This window comes from Chamaea fasciata, unplaced genomic scaffold (assembly GCF_029207755.1).
Source record: "Chamaea fasciata isolate MVZ Bird 193981 ecotype frontalis unplaced genomic scaffold, bChaFas1.0.hap1 SCAF_4, whole genome shotgun sequence".
In the NCBI taxonomy this organism is placed as follows: domain Eukaryota; kingdom Metazoa; phylum Chordata; class Aves; order Passeriformes; family Sylviidae; genus Chamaea; species Chamaea fasciata.
The window spans coordinates 17,762,490-17,779,761 of record NW_027094089.1 but is presented as its reverse complement, the minus strand read 5'-3'; the positions used below and the strand labels follow the sequence as shown (position 1 = coordinate 17,779,761).

Here is a 17,272-nt window from a genome sequence, read left to right as displayed (position 1 = left end):
TCACTAGTAAGAAGGGAATTGATTATTCCAGCCAAAACCAAGACATACTGTCAACCTTGGAACCTCGACATCTCCCCTTCCTTCACCATTTGCGAGGAAATGCCTGTATCCTCAATTTGTAACAGAGGGCCTCAGATGCTGGAGACAGAAGAAATGTTCTTACCTGCTTGGAGAACATCACACCTCCCCATGCTTTTTGCTCCTCACCTTTCTTTCTCTGGTCTGATGGCCTTGTCCTCACCACCAGGGAAGGAATGGGAACTAACCTAAATAAATCTCACTGAAACTGCACCACAGAACACAGTGTCTACACATTGGTGGCCATGTGTTTTTGCTTGGGAACTGCCAAAAGGGTAAAAACCCCAATATACACTTTAATTTCTGGCTGTGATAGCTTTGATAAAGCATCAGGGTGAAGGGACAGGGCAAAATATAAAGGAGAGGGAAATGCAGGAATAAGTGAGGAGCCTCCATGGCTCTGGTGATGCACTGCCAGATGATGAGGGGAGAGATATGGAGAGAAGATTGAATATGGGTGTCTTGAGCACTCGCTTGCAAACCCCGGCTGCAGCAAGCAAGCGTGGGGCTGACGGAGCACTCACTGTAATTCAGAGGACCCCACTGATGCTGGCAGCCCCAGACTGGCCTTATGCACAAAGTAACAAGGAAAGTTTCCTCCCCCTGTAATTATGTTTGGACTTGAGTGTTTCCCTGTATTTGATTCCTCACACATTATTGCTTTTTTAGCCACATTACTGATTGCTTCTCATGTTGGCTGCAGTTTCTGTACAAAATAAAGGCTCATTCACCACTGTACTAAAAAGCTCTGGCTTTTCCACTGGAAAGTTGATGGTTAAATAAGGAGAAGAGGAAAATCTGGGCATCTGTGGCTTTGCAGAGAAGGCAGGGGAACAAATCAAGGAAAGGGGTCCCTTTCAGTCCTGCAAATTCAGCTCTGCTGCTCTGCGTCAAGACCTGGTGAGTCAAGGAGCCCAGGGAATTTTTACTACTCACTTAACAAAAACCAGATGCTAGGATCTGTACATGTCCTGTTAGCAGTCCTCACCTCAGATGGTACGGACTGGGATTTTTTTCATCCAGGCCATCTTGTGAAGTTGTCCTGGAGTAATACAGGACATTACCGATGATGGAAAAGCTGCAAGGGTTGTTACCTCTGTGGCTTGGTAAATGTGTGGGCTCCTCACTCAGGTCCTGTGATGGGGATTGGCTCTGCACCAGGGGTCTCATGTCTTTTCTTTACAGCTTTCAGGGGGACTGGGCTGCAAGGGATCTCCCAAAGCTTTGGGACTATGAGATAAATTGTAATGACACAAAAGAGTTAGGACTCAAATGTAGATTTCCATGGAAAGAGGTTTGGTTTTGTTCACAGTACCAGCTTCAGCTGGGTAACTGCTGGAGCTCAGGAGAGCCTTGGACTCAGCTGTGGGGGTTCAAACCTTCTGCCCCCCAGTTTTGCTGTCAAAGCATCTACAGACTCCTCTGAATCAGCACAGGAGCACACATAACTTTGCCAGCCTGCAAGAGCTTGGGAGGGAAGGAAATGCAAGGTACCATGCTCACACAAATGGGTAAAACACTGCTCAGTTTATGCATTTAATTGAAGCTGGAGAAGGGCACATACCGCCCTACATTTTAGGGGGTGATGAAAACAGCAGAGGCTTCAGCAGGACACATTTAATTCCTTCTTCTTATGAAGCTCCTGAATCTTCTGCTCACCTATGCAAGCAATGAGGAAAAAGAAAAAAACCACCCACGCTGTCTCATGCTGAAAGGCAGGAAAAAAAAGTTGGGTTTGAAGAGTGGTGGAAGGGGTGTGGTTACCGAGGAGGTGTGTCAGGCATCGATGAACTTACTTATAAGCAAAGGCAGCTGTGCTAGAGAAGAAACTTTGCTGAGGCTTTGTCAGCTGCTGTTTTTTCCCTGACACCACTTGAGAAACACCTCTACTGCGATGGGGCGGCAAAAGGACATTCTTGCTACCATTGAGGAGCACCTGAGGATCAGAAACAAATTAGTGCGGCAAGCACTGGCTGAGTGCTTGGGGACTCTGATCCTGGTGGTGAGTGGAGGCTGTAGAGTGGGGATGCTCTCTAACCCGTGGGCTTGGGGGAAATTGTCCTGGTGAAGGGGCTGCATTGCTATCAGAGTTTGCATTGAGAATCGGCCCAACTCTGGTGTAACCTGCTGCAAGGGGTCTAGAGGACAGTCCCCGTGCACAGGAAAAAAATTTCTGCATATTGCTCAAGGGTGGACATTGGGGTTTCTCGTAAAATGTGGGCTCTGAAGAGCTTGTCGGGTGTGTGGGAGCTTCTGTGTATCTGTGAAGTGAGGGAGCAAAACATCTTTGTGTACGCAGCAAGTGTTTTGCTAGAGATCATGAAAAACTTCCTTTCTGTCCACCCTGGAACATTTTCTTGGTTCTGAAATACTGCGTTATCACCCAAGGAAGTGAAAACTTTTTTTGTTTTTTTCCACTGCTTTTCCCATGAATCCCATAATGAAGAAGTAGCTAAAATTTAAACTGTTGCAGTGCCCTTTTACTGTCAGTTGCTGATTCCCCAGGGGCTTGTCAGTGTGGCTGCATGATACCATGGCATCTCACGCTCACAGCCACCTGGGACCTGGTGTTTGCTATCAGTCAGTGCATTCTTCAGTGGTCAGTGGAGATAAAACTCTTCTGCCTATTTTAGTGCTCAGTTTCCAAAGGGGTGGAATATAAGGGATAAAACAGGGTAAGTGTGTGTCTAAGTTTCTGAGGTAAATGTGTGTCTAACTGCTTGAGGTTGCAAATATTTTGAGCGGCTGCAATTTGCTTTAAAGTTAAAGGCAGATATGAGCAGCTAGGAAAGTTGTGTATGAGCTGTGTAGAGTAAATACTGGTGTAGAAAAATGGTGACAAGGATATCTGGCTTAAAGCATCTGCATCTGAAAATGCATGACTGCTCAGTTGGCCACAGGTTTGGTGCACATGTATTGAGGCAGAAGTGAGTTGGTGTTTGCATTGTGAATATCTACAGGCACAAGTTCCTCTGAGGTGGTGTAAATCCAGAGCAATCCTGAAGGTTTCAGTGGAGTGACTGTGGGTTTACACCTCTTTGTAACTGGTGGCTGAACTGTTTGGAGAGAAATTTAAGGACTGGAAGAGTTGAAGGCAGAGGAAGGCTTTATGAAGGTGCATGTGCACCTGGGGAACAACACAAAAAGATCGACACAATTTTATGCTTTCATAAATAAGATTTTTTTAAAAAATGATGAAGAGAGAGAGATTTCCTAATCTTCTATGGCAGCTTAGGGGGACTCTGCTAAGACTGTGTAAAATGCTACCACACTTAAAAGAAAGCAGCTTTGCATGGTGCAATGGCTTTATTGTCAGAGTGACCCAGCTTTGGTGATTTGCAAACAAGTCCTGTTGATTTTTCCAGGAACGGTTGTTTGAAATTAAGGTGGGTAGGAGGTGATAGGAAAGCGATTAACAGTTGGAAGATTGCTGTCTATGAATCACTGATGTTGCAGCTGTTAGTCTGAGGATTGAAACAAGGCAAGTTTTGTAAGGTGGATTAATGCCTCCTGATAGCAAAGCTAATATTACTGAGAAACAAGACAAGCCTTTAGCCATTTGGATCTGAGCTTTCAGTAGGGCTCATGGTCGAAACCCCATTAGTCCATCCTCTGACTGTAATAGCTGGCACAGCAGAGACTACTTTTCCTTACCTTGCTTCTCCAAGCAGAGAGAAATTGGGATCTGCTTAGAGCTTGAGGAAGAGTTTGGTTCAAAATCATAAGCAGCTTCCAAAATGAGAGTGGTAATGGGCACCCATAAGCCACACCGGATGCTGCATTGGCAGAAGCGGGCAGCACATGCCTTGTCCTCAGGAGCGTCAAACCTGCTCAGTTTTAGTTTGTGTGTCTAAGTTTACAGGCTGAGCCTTCACCATGTTCAGGAGTTCCTGAACTGGTTTTAGTGGCACACTCAACTCCATCTTGTAGGACTTGCAAACTTGCTTAGGATCTCCCGCAGCAGCTCTGCAGTGGACAGAGTACTGTGGGCATTCTGTGTCCATGTGGAAGAAGGTGGGGTGGGCTTGTGGAAGAAAAGGGAAAGTCCCGAACTTAGTAAATGCTCTTGCATGAATGCTCTTGCATGGCCAGAAATCCAAAACAGGCTACACAAGAGGGAAATGGGTTCCAGGACTGCAAGCTTGCAATATCTAAACCAGTCAATCCCTTTCCAACTTTGTGCTCAATCTATTTGTCTTAATGAAGGGAAACTTGCACTTTTTCTTTATTACCACCCTGATTCCTTTTTGTCTTTTTATTATATTACCTACATGAAATAGAAAGGATCTTGAAGGTGAATTCCTTCCCCTTTCAGTTGGCCTGGACAATTGTTTGAATTGGATTTTCTCCCAGGAGAGAAATTGTCATTTTCTACCTTGCAGAAGTCCCTGCTGCCCACACTGCCAGCAGGTTGAGCTATGTGTGTGTGCATTGAGGTGCACTGTACCCCAGTAAATATCTGGTTTGGGGTTCACAGTAAAATGCCTGAGGAAAGACCTGAATCCATGAAATATTCTTCATGGGAGATGGAGTTGACTAAACACAAATATGTTTGAACAGAATACTATCAGGGATGGATTTAAGGTTTGATACTGTTTGTTCATGCTGAAATCAACTGCCTGAGCCACAAGGAAGGGAGACTAAAGTTTGCAGCTTACTTTAAATTTCACTGTGTAATGTAAAACTTGTCCCACTGTAGATATTGGCACTGCTTCAGCTTCTTCCCTCCTCCCTTTCACTTGCATAATAACTGCAGCTCTCTCAAACTCCTCTAGACAAAAGCTATTGCAAATCCCTGCATAGTCTTGCTGCCTGTGAGAATGAACCTAGTACTTGATTTTATTTTTCTCATTTTTTAAAGAGACTGTGAAGGTAGAATCATAGAGTGGTTTGAGTTGGAAAGGACTCTTAGAATAGTGACTTTTTTTTTTTTTTTTTTTTTTTTTTTTTTTTTTTTTTGGTTGGTTTGGTTTGGTTTGGTTTGGGGGTTTTTTGGTGGTTTTTTGGGGTTTTTTTTTGAGATAAGAAAAATAATCCAGTTAAGGCAGCCAAGGCCTGAAGAATGCCAAGGCGAGTTGCTGTCTACTTGCAAGCCACTTTTGCTGTGTTGAGCACCTTGCACAATTTTTATTTAGTCTGTGGGTGGTGTCTCTTTTGTTGCAAAAATAGTAATGCTGATTCTACATACATTTCCTTTGATGCTTAAACTGGCGTTTCCCGTCTTCAAAATTCACTTTCTGAGTGGCACTTTAGCTTGAATTTTATACCTATGTTGGAAGTACTGCTTGCTGGCAATTGTTAAGCACTACAAATACTGAAGGCATTTTCCCAGTCCCTTGATGTTTGTATTATTACTGTAGCAACCCACTAAAGCCAGATTTCCGTGGTGGGTTTCTGTGCCTCTCTTAAGGCTCAGTCTGTTTGCCGTGCTCTGCTAGTGTAAATACCAAAGCTGGCTCTGTTTGTCTTTTACATAGGCAGAAGTAATGTGCTGATTATGACTGATTTCTGAGTAGGACTCACTGTGAATCACTGCTGTACAGGCACAAAGAAAGAGCAAAACAATCCCTAATTGCTTTTCAATTGGTGCTGCCTTGAGTTCGTGGCTAGGTGATAGCTTTTTGGGGTATGACTGTGGTGTAGACCATAGAAACAAAAATAGCAGAGTGGTTTGGATTACCAAAGCAAGAGGAGCTTCATCTAATAGGATGACCACAGCAAGGGGAGTCCACTTAGGTGTTGGCACCTTAAGGTTGCTGTTCATCCCACAACTGTCTGGGGCAGCACAGTAGTTTCCACAGTTGCTGTTTGGTTTGGGGTGGTTTGCTTAAACCCAGCTTGTCACATTTGGAAAATGTGATTTTTTAAATTTTATTTTATTTAAAAAATTTTTTTAAAGTTCTTTTCTTTGTTAATGCTTTGCTAGGCTGTAAAATGGTGTGGAAACCCTTGCTCTAAGCATGTTGAGTGCTGCTGATTCTTCCTTGCTGCTGGGTACAGGGACATGGGAAGGGGCAGTGCTGCTGCTTTCCCTCAACCCTTCCACCAGAAGAGGTTGAAGCTCTTCACTAACTGTCCAAAACTGTCCCTTTTGGATGTCTCTCTCCGAGAGCAGGACAATTTTCCTTCCTACAAACAGGACAGTTCAGGCACCAAGGCTTTCCCTCGGCAGGAAGGCAGCTTTCCCCAGGAGCACCCAACCTTGTGACCAAACCCCCACCAGATACACTGGTCTTTCTAACTGCTAAAACCTCTTGATCTGAGCAATAGTAGGGACATCAGAATAAGTGTTTTTCCTTCCGTGCATGTGTGAACAACCTAAACCAGCAAATTTCCTCCATAATACCCAACTCCTCTGATGAAGGTTGCTCAGGTTTCTTGAGCTGAGGGAGGCTCATGTCTCCAGCTTTGTGCAATGGTTTTTTGTAACATGTGATGTATGTGGGGCATAGTTTTGCTTAGATTCTCTCATCTCTCCAGCCCTGCCTTGGCTCTGGTTCAGTGGGTGGTACCTAAAGCACTGTAACATAACAGACCATCTGCTGCTGCCCTTCCTACAAGGCTGCTTCTGTACAAGCTACCTCCAGCTTAGCTGGACAAAAAGCTGGGTTCTGGGGTCTGAGGTTTCTCCTTGCTTTGCAAATTGAGAATGTTGACTAGCCTGGTTGTTTGAGAGATGCTTTGAGGAAAAGCATAAAGGATAGTGTTCCTTTCTTTGTCTCTCTGGCTGATGGAGGCTATCCTGACATGTGAGCTGTGGAGTTCTCTGCAGGGTGCTCTTGCTTCCTGCCTTCTCCCTATGAAGAGTGCTACCCTCTGTGTGTCCAAAACCTAAAATCATCTGTCAGTATGTCTGGATCTCTTCCTTCGAAGCAGACTCATGGTTTGACTGCCCTTCTGGCATCTTCCCCAATAACCGGAGGACAACAAGAGCTGGCCAGTCTTTCCCATTCATCAGGGTGATTAGATTTACAGCAGGCTTCTTGCCCAATCCCCAGTTTCTTTGCTGGCAGAATAATTGTAATTCAGGTAATTGCACTCCTCCTTGTCTATGCCAGCAAAACTTTCCCATCTGCATTTAGAGACTAGTCTGTTTGAAGTCCAAGAGCAAATGCACTCAGGCCTTTTGTGTTGCACACGGCGGTGTAAAAAAGTGCTGGCAAAGAAAAGAGGAGAAAAGAAAGGAAAGAATGCTGGGTCTTGTGCAGAGGAGTTCTGAGGACCACCTTTCTCCTGCGCTCACATATGAAGCTGTTTTCCACAAGGTCTGCCTAAATAGCAGTTTCTTTGGTAGCCTTGTTTCTTTAAGCTATTGCATCTTTTTTAACCTCCATGGTTCTTTCTTATCAGCCCTTACTGGCTACTGGGCTTTCATGTGTTCATACACTGAGACAGGGTGTTTTTATCTTGAGTGACGAAGCCAGCTGGTCAATCTCCAAACATGCCTGAATACAGGGAGCTCAAGGTTTCCTGAGTGTGAAATATCCCCTGCAATGTGCTAACTTTTCCTTTATTGGCTGCTGGTTTGGCTGGTGCCTTCTTTGTACAGGGGGAGGTTCTTCTCCCCTCTGGAGTCAGTCAGCCCCACCACTCTTGAACCCATTCCTGCAAAACAAGGGTTTAGTTCTTTTTCACAGTGCAAGAAGTTGAATCACCCCATGAGCGGTGAGAAGCCTCCCTGTTATGTTTTCTAGAGTCAGTAAGACGAAATTAGGGAGCAGGCTTCCATTAACCTGGTTAATGGGTGCATTGACCTCAATTCCTTGGAGAGTAGGTTTAATACATCAGAGTGATGTTTTATTGCCAGCATTTTATTAGCTCTTTAAAACCACTTTAGGACTTGGCTAGTGAATCATAGGTGTATAACAGTTGACTGCTGCACCTACTGCCATGGGAGGTGTTGACTTTGGTTTCTGTTGGCTGGATATTCTTCCAGAAGTGTTTTTTAACACAAAAACAAAACCAAAATACATCCTCTCTCCCCTCCAAACCAAAGCCAAACAAATGAAAAAGCAAAACAAAACCTCAACAAATGCAAATGAAGAACAGAACCACAAAACAAAACTGTGTGGGAGGCAGGTTATTAAAATCAAAAGAATGGGGCGTCATCTCCCCCTTAGGTGTGCACCACTGTCCCTAACCACAGCAGTATAATATTGCCTAAGAACTTTTAAATACATTGCATGGACTTAAAAGACTGGGAAAAATGTTGGATTGCTTTTATTTGACCTTCCTTGCCTTTCAGCCCAACTTAGATACTCTTGACCAATTCTCTGTGAGCAGTGGACAAACAAAACCTAAAAAATCAAAGATGAAGTTCTCTGGTCTCATCTGGCCTGGGAAAAGGAATTGGAAGGAAAACTAGTGAAGAGCAGAAGTGAAAGTGGTGTGACTAAAAAATTTTGTATTAGCTACTACCACAACGAAGCCATGTAGTGTCAAGGTACTTGCCACAAAAGCCTGGGTGAGCATGACTTGAACTGGTTCAAGTCAAATATCTTGGAGGGATGTCATGCATGATACTGTATTTTTGCGTTTAGTGGACTCCACTGGTGCAGAATGGAATTGAACACATGCATATCAAAGTTCAAACCTGTCCCTAAGTATCACTACATTCTTTTTATCTGCTGAGGGTTAAGTTTTCTACTGTTACACTGAATTAAGGCAAATACTGCTCACGGCTCATCTGATAAACAGTTGCAATGGTCCTGTGGAGTGGCTTCAGGGTGTTTTTGCATGGCCCATAGACTCCCTTCTGAGGAAAAGCTGGAGAGCTACTTCCAGGTGTAGGATGGAGTAGAGGAGGATGGGGAATGATCTCTTGAGATAACCTCTTGAGCAATGGCAGACCTGGCATTCCTCCAGCTTAAGGGAAGACCTTTGTGGGTGATCAGGGATGTGGAGGTGGGAAAACTTTACTCTATGGTTTCTGCAACCAAAAGGTATGTGGGTAATGAGCCAACCACCATCCACCTGCAGAACTGCCAGTTCTTACAGAGTGAATGACACAAATACCTTCATCATTAGGGATCACCCGGGGTCAACTCTGCCAGACTCAGGTTTTGTGAGCTTGTCCCTTCCCTGGTCAGACTGATGTTCTGTGTGGCCTTTGAGAGGCAAACACCATGGCCATTTACTCTCTGAAATCTCTCCAAAGCTTGGTGGGGAAAGGGAGAAACAGGATTCACCCTGGTCATTAGCCTGTACTTATTTGCTCAGTTTGAGCTCTGCTTCCCTTGGTGGTTTGGGCATAGCTGTTTCTATTTGCTGTCAATAAACAATCTTTTCTGCCTTTGTCTTGGAGTCTCCTCTGCCATGGTTTCCCAGCTCAGTGGGGACATTTTCGGGGCTGTTCTGACTGCACCCAGTAGAGAGCAGTGCTGTCCATCCCTCCCTCACCAACGAGTTCAACAGGTTCCTTTATTCTTTTTGCACAAGGCCCTTGTGTTGGGCAGCTGGTTCCTTGTCAAGAGGCACCTATGTATAGAGTGTCTCAGGAATCAGCCTGCAGCCTACCTGGCTGCTCCTTTCCAAGCAAGCTGAGTGCAAAGAATTGCTTTGTTAGCATTTCTTCATTTTTCAAGGGTGTGGGAGGGGCTGAATTACATCTATTTTGTCTGTGCCTCTGACTTGGATTGTGTGTTGCTCAATGGGCATGTCCAGTATTGGCTGAAGAAGTCATGACAGCAAACCTGCCACATCGGTGCCTATTTGGTGGCTTATCCTGTAGGAGTTGGTACCACCTTTGTGGCAATTGAGTAATTCTGGGATGATGGAGTTCATGGAAGCAGAAAGTCTTTGTGGGGGTGTAGTTACAGGGATGTGGTCAGAAGAAATAAGTCAAGCCTTGATCCCTAGATTTGAGCATCTCATGAACAAGCTGTAATCTCTTTCCTGGTTTAAGGATCCTCTCAGTACCTGCCAGTGTGGTAATTCCAAGTGATAATACACCAAGGGTCAGTTCAGGTGGAGCCAGTGGGAGATACAAACATAGAGATAACCAGGTTTAGAGCTCTTTAAATTACATGTTGGATAGTGGAAAGACTTACCAAGATAGAAAGCCTGCAGCTGGATGACTGATGAACTGAATTGCCAGGGGAAACTGTTTTAAGTGTGAGCGTAGGAATGAGGGCTTTTGGGTGCAGTTGGGAAGAGCAGGATTATCCAGCTGGAGCAAACGTCTTAAGCAAAACCTCCCTTAACTACAAGAAACAGTTTTGTCACCCCAAATTAACAGCTTTTGTCTGACAGGGTGGTTTGGTGCACCTCTGATCTTGGACAGAAGGCAAGACTGCCTGTGCTGGTGGACTCTCTTGAATGTGGACTTTTCTTGATGGAACCTGAAAAGATAGCTTCATGAATGTTAGGCTGAATGTGGCCTTCTTCAGTCATGACTGTATTTCCAGGCATTAACAGAATTGGTCCTACCAATCCATGTGCTGCTGTGTCAAAGAATTATTAGCCTTTTTAACATAAAGGTACTCAGATCCCTCATCAGAGTAGTTGTACTGTGAATATGTCAGACCTAAATGATATCTGGCTCATCCTTCTCACCTGGCATCTTAAAGTTAGATGTTTGGACAAAGAATTCCATACTCCTGTAGATCCAGCTTGCTTTTAATTTTGGCCCTGTTTTTGGTCCATCCTGCCAGGACATAGATTTGTCTGTGCCCTTTCTTCTTCCCTCCCATCTCTAGAGGTAATTCATAGATACTTTGACCAAAGATAGAAGCTGTGAAGACTTTGAGTCTTGAGTGGACTATGATGGCCCATGAAGGTGTAAAGGGAGCAATTGCAGGTTTGGTCAGCAACTGGCCCTGAGGTGGAACAGAGAAGGTAATATCAGTCTTTTTCTCCTCCTAGCTCTTTGGCTGTGGCTCTGTTGCGCAGATCATTCTCAGCAGAGGGACTCATGGAGGTTTCCTGACTGTCAACCTGGCCTTTGGCTTCGCTGTAACACTTGGCATTTTGATTGCCGGACAGGTATCAGGTATGTGTGGATCCGAATAGGCTGGGTTTCACTTGTGTCAATTGTTGTGTAGGCCTACTTTTCCTGTGTGGCACTGGTATGGACTCTAGTGCCCCTTGGTACAACTCTGGGACCTAAATTCTCCCCGTAAAATACACTAACCACCAGCCTCTCTGCAGGTGGACACCTGAACCCAGCTGTCACTTTTGCCATGTGCTTGTTGGCCCGGGAGCCCTGGATCAAGCTGCCAGTTTATGCCCTTGCACAAACCCTGGGGGCTTTCCTTGGAGCTGGCATAGTCTTTGGACTGTACTATGGTAAGTGTGGAAACTTTGTGTCTTTTTTGAAGCAACGCTACTGTGTTTGTGACTTACTGTAGGAAGGGAGGTTTCCAGATCAGAGAGGAGAACTTTCTTACAGTGCATAGATCCAAGAATCTTCCTTACTGTGTTTCTGGGATGGCTTTCACATTCTCATGATGGTGTGTCCAAGCCTCCTCAAAGCAATCTGAAGGCCAACCAGCACTATCAAAGTGCAAGTTTTTGCACTTGATTAACGAACACTGGACCTCTGGATGGCCCCTTCTGTATCCACTGGTCTTCCAGAAAAGTCAAGGTAACACTAGCAGTGATGGAGGCTTTATATCTGTTCACTGTTCCAGAGCCATTCTCATTCTTGGCTTAAAAAAAATGAAGTCTTCACTGTGATGTCTAATGCGTTGTCTTCTGTTAGCTTCCAGATAATATGACTTTCAGCAGATTTTGCTGCTTTTATCAGAGTGATTCCATACCTTGGAATCCTACAAATCCAGTTCCTCATGCCTCTATTTCTCCTGTGTACTTTTCATCATCATAGGGAGATTTTCATTGGCAAGAAGTGAATTTTTATGCTGACCCTTGCTCTTGCTCTAATATCAAATGTGACATTTGGACTCAGACTGCCTCCTGATTGTTTCTGGCAATAGGAGTGATGCTCCTTGTAGCTGAGTGGAGCGTCTGGGTCACTGCTATTTCCAGCTGGAGGAAGAAGTTGCCACCCCAGCACTAGCTAGAACTGCTTTTCACTTTAGGAGGAAGCAAGGAGACCTACTTTCCTCTCACTAAACATCAGGGCTACAGTTCAACACCAATTACTTTTCCAGTTGGTGGATTGAAGCCTCCTCTTCAGAAAGGATTTAGCCCTATTTTAACTACCTAATCCATGGAAAAGCTACATTCAGAAGTGTCTGGTATTGTCTTCACTCACCATGAAGGAAAGATAGACCCTCCTAAGTTAGTTATCCAGCTTCTACACAGTGGTAGGCAAAGCGCTGGCTGCTCTAAAGATAACCCTGGGAGTTGTAACTAAGAAAAGTGAAAGAACAGCCCAAATACTGTTTGCTGATCCATATCACTATGTCATGTCTTCGCACCAAGGGGTTTGGTTACCTTTGGAAGAGAGTTGGAGTCCCCTTAGTGTTTGCTTTTTGACTCTCTTTCTTGATGCCTGGCAGATAGTTGTTAGGAACAGGGACTAATGCCATCTGCCTCTGAGCCTGACTGGTAAAAAGCTGTGGTGGATGATGCCTTAGGTTTTCCAAATGAGTGTTCTACAGCAAATGATATATATATTTTTTTCTCCTTCCCTACCTCTAGATGCTATCTGGGCTTTTGACAATAACCAGCTCAGTGTTATAGGAAAGAATGCCACTGCAGGTATTTTTGCCACCTACCCATCTGAGCATCTGAATGTTGTGAATGGCTTCTTTGACCAGGTAAGAGGGTGCTGGGAGGATGAAAGTGCACTTGAAGAGAAATCTTTTGGGTGGTTCTGGGCCTCACCTTTAGTTAGTAAATGAATTGCAATAAGATAAAGATAAAATATCCAGAAAAGTTTTTTTGGAGTTGACACAAGTATTTCACTAGCCCATGGGAAGAGCAGGGCCAGAAAAGACCTAATGGCCAGAAGGCTTGTGCCATGGCATTAACAAGTAGTACAACACTGGTCAAGACACCAGAGAAAAGAGTGCCATTTGCTCATAATCCCTGAAGAGCCATAGTGTGATGAATGATAGCTCTTTCTCACTCTCACTCTGCTGCTGTGGTTGTGGCACAATTCAGAGGTCAGCTGGGTATGGGGTGGTGGTTGCTGTTGAATGTGACTGTCTCAAAAGCTGCCATCAACCACAAAAGGGATAGCTTCTACACAGCTATGGTATGTGGGAAGGAGGTTTAGGAAGATGTTTCCAGCTTTTCTGCCTGCCTAAACAGCTATTCATAACTCTTCTGGGGGTAGGGAAAAGGTGTGAGCTTGATTGAGATTCTGGGCTGCCATCATTTCACGAAAGGAGCATGCTCTACTCTTTCATTCCCATGGCTGGTATGGTCTGATAGTGTCATGGGATGACTTGGAGCACCTCTTCCTTTTAAGAGAATTACATCCCAGAGGAGTCATGTAACTTGGTTAGAAGACTAATCTGGATTAAACTCTTGTTTTCCTTCCCTATCCCTCTCCAGTTCATTGGCACTGCCTCCCTCATTGTTTGTGTCTTGGCTATTGTTGATCCCTACAACAACCCTGTCCCCACCGGGCTGGAGGCATTCACAGTTGGCTTTGTTGTCCTCGTTATTGGAACCTCCATGGGCTTCAACTCTGGATATGCTGTCAACCCTGCCAGGGACTTTGGGCCTCGTCTCTTCACAGCCATTGCTGGCTGGGGCACTGAAGTGTTCCGGTAAGTGCTTGACGATGAAAACCTTGTGCATCAAGGGGAAATAAATTATGAGTCCAAGTAGACGGTAGCTCTGGCACTATAAAGACTCTTGGCAGCCAGAGGTATCTTTGGATTGTCTGAATGTTGCTAAAAGACACTGTCTGCTTTTCAACTTCTTAAGAAATTGTGGAAGCTGGGCAGCTTCCAGTAGTGAGAGCAAATGACACAACTTTGCTATCAAAGAGGAAATCTAGGAGCATCCATGAGAATTTCAGTCATACCTTGAACATGAGCACATTATGATTTTTAATGGTAGAAAATGAGAAGTGTTCATTATTTTTGGAGACAATTAAAAGAGCCATGTTATCAAGGGTTGCTTTCCTGCAAGCAATTGGAGGGAATTGATGGTGCCTAGTGTAGGCACAACAAATACTTCTCTCCTTTCTTGTTGGAGAGACAGTCTTGGAAGTCCTGAAAGTAGCTGTTCTGAATTGCTTGTCACTGGGACTTAAAGCGTTTGTGTGTGTGTGGCAACATCTGCCTTGGAAGCTCTGCAGACATACAGGTGCTATTGTCTTGTGCAAGTGGGTGGTGATGGCTGCAGAGGGTCAGATCTTGCATTGCTCCAGATCCAAGTGTAAATATCCTAATGCTTAGGCTGCAGTTCTTACCTTGTGCACTTTGTTTTTGTTTTCCAGGGTTGGTAAGCCATCCCACTGGTGGTGGGTTCCAGTTGTGGCTCCTTTCCTTGGGGCAGTTGCGGGTGTGATTGTCTATCAGCTGACGATTGGATGCCATGATGAGCCTTCTCCACCTGCCTCTGAGCAGGAAACAGTCAAGCTGGCTAACGTGAAGCACAAGGAGAGGGTCTGAGGAAGCTGCCACACAGATCTGGCAGGTATTCATTACTCAGGACTGCAGCTGGCAAAAAGGAGACGTTAAGAAGAGCTTCAAGAACAACAGGAAGAATTTTTACCTGTCTTGAGATATTGTAGTAATTTTTTTTTTTTTGTATATCCCTGACACATTTGCTTTTGACATTTCCCTGTGAGCCTTCCTCCAAATGCAGTATCATGTAATCTTTTCCTAATAGAAGGGGATTGAGGACTGTAGGAGTCAGGAGAGAAGTGGGCATTGTTGTCCAACACAAATCAGTTGTTCAGAAATTTAAAGCTCTTTGGAGCTATGTTGCTGACATTGCCTGTCACCTTGGAAAACTGTTTCCCTTCAAACCTGTGTTCCAATCTGTAGAATGGGGATCATGCAAAACCTGAATTGTTTTGCTGGTATGGATTGGAAACTCCTACATCCTGGAGGAAATTTGCGTGTGATTCTGTGGGTCAAATTCTGCTTGATGTTGCTCTAAAGTCAGTACCTTGATACCAGGAATTAACTAGTCTAGAGGATTTTTATTAGCCAAACTTTTATATCTCTTATGAATTCCTAGATGTTGTATCAGTCAACTGATCCATTGTGTCAGTGCAGAGAGTAAGAATGCATTGGATTTTCATTTAGTATTAAGACAAAATGTTTACAAACAAGTGCACCCTGGTGTTACTATCAAAAATTTTAGTATTGCCAACTCTTAGAAGATCACATATAGGAAATCCTTATTCTATCCAGGGCTAACCTAGACCAAATGCTTGGCTCTCAGAAGCAGCCTTCCTAATTAATCAGCTTTGTATATAAATGCAAGCAGCTAAAAGCCAAGATCCACTGGAAACAGAATGTTGCTTAAGTTGCGTGTGTTCATGTAAATTTTACAATGGTGTTGTTGGGGTGTGTTTTCTTTTTTTAAGATAGATTTATATATATAAATATACTCCTTAAAGCTGTTACTAAATACCAAGGTTGGGATGAGTTCATTTAGAGATGTATGGGAACTGCCAATTCTCTGTCAGCTTTGAGATAATTTTGGGTTTTCCTGGGATAGTCTTGGATTATGGCATTGTGGTTTTTGGAGCACCTCCTTTTCTACCTTGCAGAATAACTGGGATATCTCTGGTACTCATGGTTGAGGGACTGAGGTCAGGCACCTCCTGTACTAGCAGTACTGGCATCTCAGGGGATCTCTGGCTCTCCCAGTGCCGTATTATTACAGAGTATTTGAAAAAAAGCATTATTGGTTAAGAAAGAATTTGTAAGTCGCATGCATTGGAGAAACTTGTTCAAAACCTACTTCTTTAATGCATAAATTAATTGAAAAATGTATCTTTGTACACATTTCCAGTGACTAAAAGGATGTATTCTTTTTCTTTTCTAAAAAATAAAATGTCAATACCCACACTGTAAAATGCTAGTCTTGGTTGTATTTTTAAGTAGCTGTCAGCAAGCTTCACTATGAAAAGGAAATCATCTATAGCAATAGTTTCCTCAAGTCCTTTTCCTCTTCAGCCTGAGCAAAGGGGAATTGGCCCTTTCAGGTAGTACATCTACATGCTCCATTTGTTTTTTATTTCTTTCCCTTTTGGGTGTGATTTTGAGGCATGTGGAGGAGATGGAGTAGCTGTCCTCAGTATAGTAACCAAGGTATGAGATGGGGATGAGATTGTCATGCTGTCAGGCATCTTAAGGCGAAAAAATCATTGGGTAAGTATTTGCTCTTCACCCTTTGTACAATTTAAATTCCTTTACTATTCTTTCACATAGTTCTGAATGTGCAATCCTACTCTGCCCTAATCTACTGTCCAGCCCCACCTAGTGTATTACACGGGTCAACTTGGTTTTTTCTGTAGCTACTCCAGGCAAGGAAAAGTACAACAGACCTGAACACAGTGCTCACAGAATTAGATGAACAACTTGCCTATAAATAAAATTCTTGTTGCTCTTTAGCTGCTGTGTGTACTGCTGTATTTTTCCTGTATTCATTGTGCTGCCTTAAAATAACTCCTCACTTCCCACATGGTACCGTACTGAAGAATTCAGTGAGGTCTGGATGAATGTGGTTTCCTGCAATTCACCAGCTAGGAATCAAATGGCTTTTGGAAAGAAATTTACCAGGATTGTTTGATTTGCTCTATGTGTGGACAGCACACTGTTTTTTCCATTTCTAACATGAAAGTTTATTCCTCAAACTCTATGTAGCAGCTTTGTATATTGCTGTGATCAACTAACATATCTGCAGACTTCAATTATCATTTCCCTTCAGGATTGTCTCTTTTTTTACTCTTCCACCACTTTGTATCTTCAACTGTCTTGATCAATACCAGAAAATTCTTGCTGCAGATATTAAGACTTTTGATCCAAGATGTAGGGTGGCTTCTGGTTTGTTTGGTTTTTTTCCATTTGTTGGTTTGTAGTTTTTGTTGTTGTTTTTTCATTACTTTCCAGATTACTCTTGCTTTTGCCTGGCATGTAGTAATCTACTTTTACTATATCCCTGCCTTACTCATGTCTCAGTGATGTGTGTTATTACCTTTATTAAAATGGCAATAAAATGTCATATTAGTTTCAGGTTAAATTTTCTGTCTTAACCACTGTGTTAAGTTTTGACTTCGCTGTTGGAGAAGCACCAAGCACTGCTGAGTAGATCC

At 43.6% G+C, this 17,272-nt stretch overlaps 1 protein-coding gene across 1 annotated transcript; it reads left to right on the top strand.

Moving 5' to 3' along the window:
* Positions 1–1,908: 1,908 nt before the first annotated feature.
* AQP3 (aquaporin 3 (Gill blood group)) lies at positions 1,909–16,033 on the top strand. Its single transcript, XM_066180898.1, has 6 exons — positions 1,909–2,080; positions 10,942–11,068; positions 11,227–11,364; positions 12,682–12,800; positions 13,543–13,760; positions 14,438–16,033. The coding sequence occupies exons 1-6, from the start codon at positions 1,973–1,975 to the stop codon at positions 14,610–14,612; spliced, it is 885 nt and encodes a 294-aa protein (XP_066036995.1). The 5' UTR covers positions 1,909–1,972; the 3' UTR covers positions 14,613–16,033.
* Positions 16,034–17,272: the final 1,239 nt, after the last annotated feature.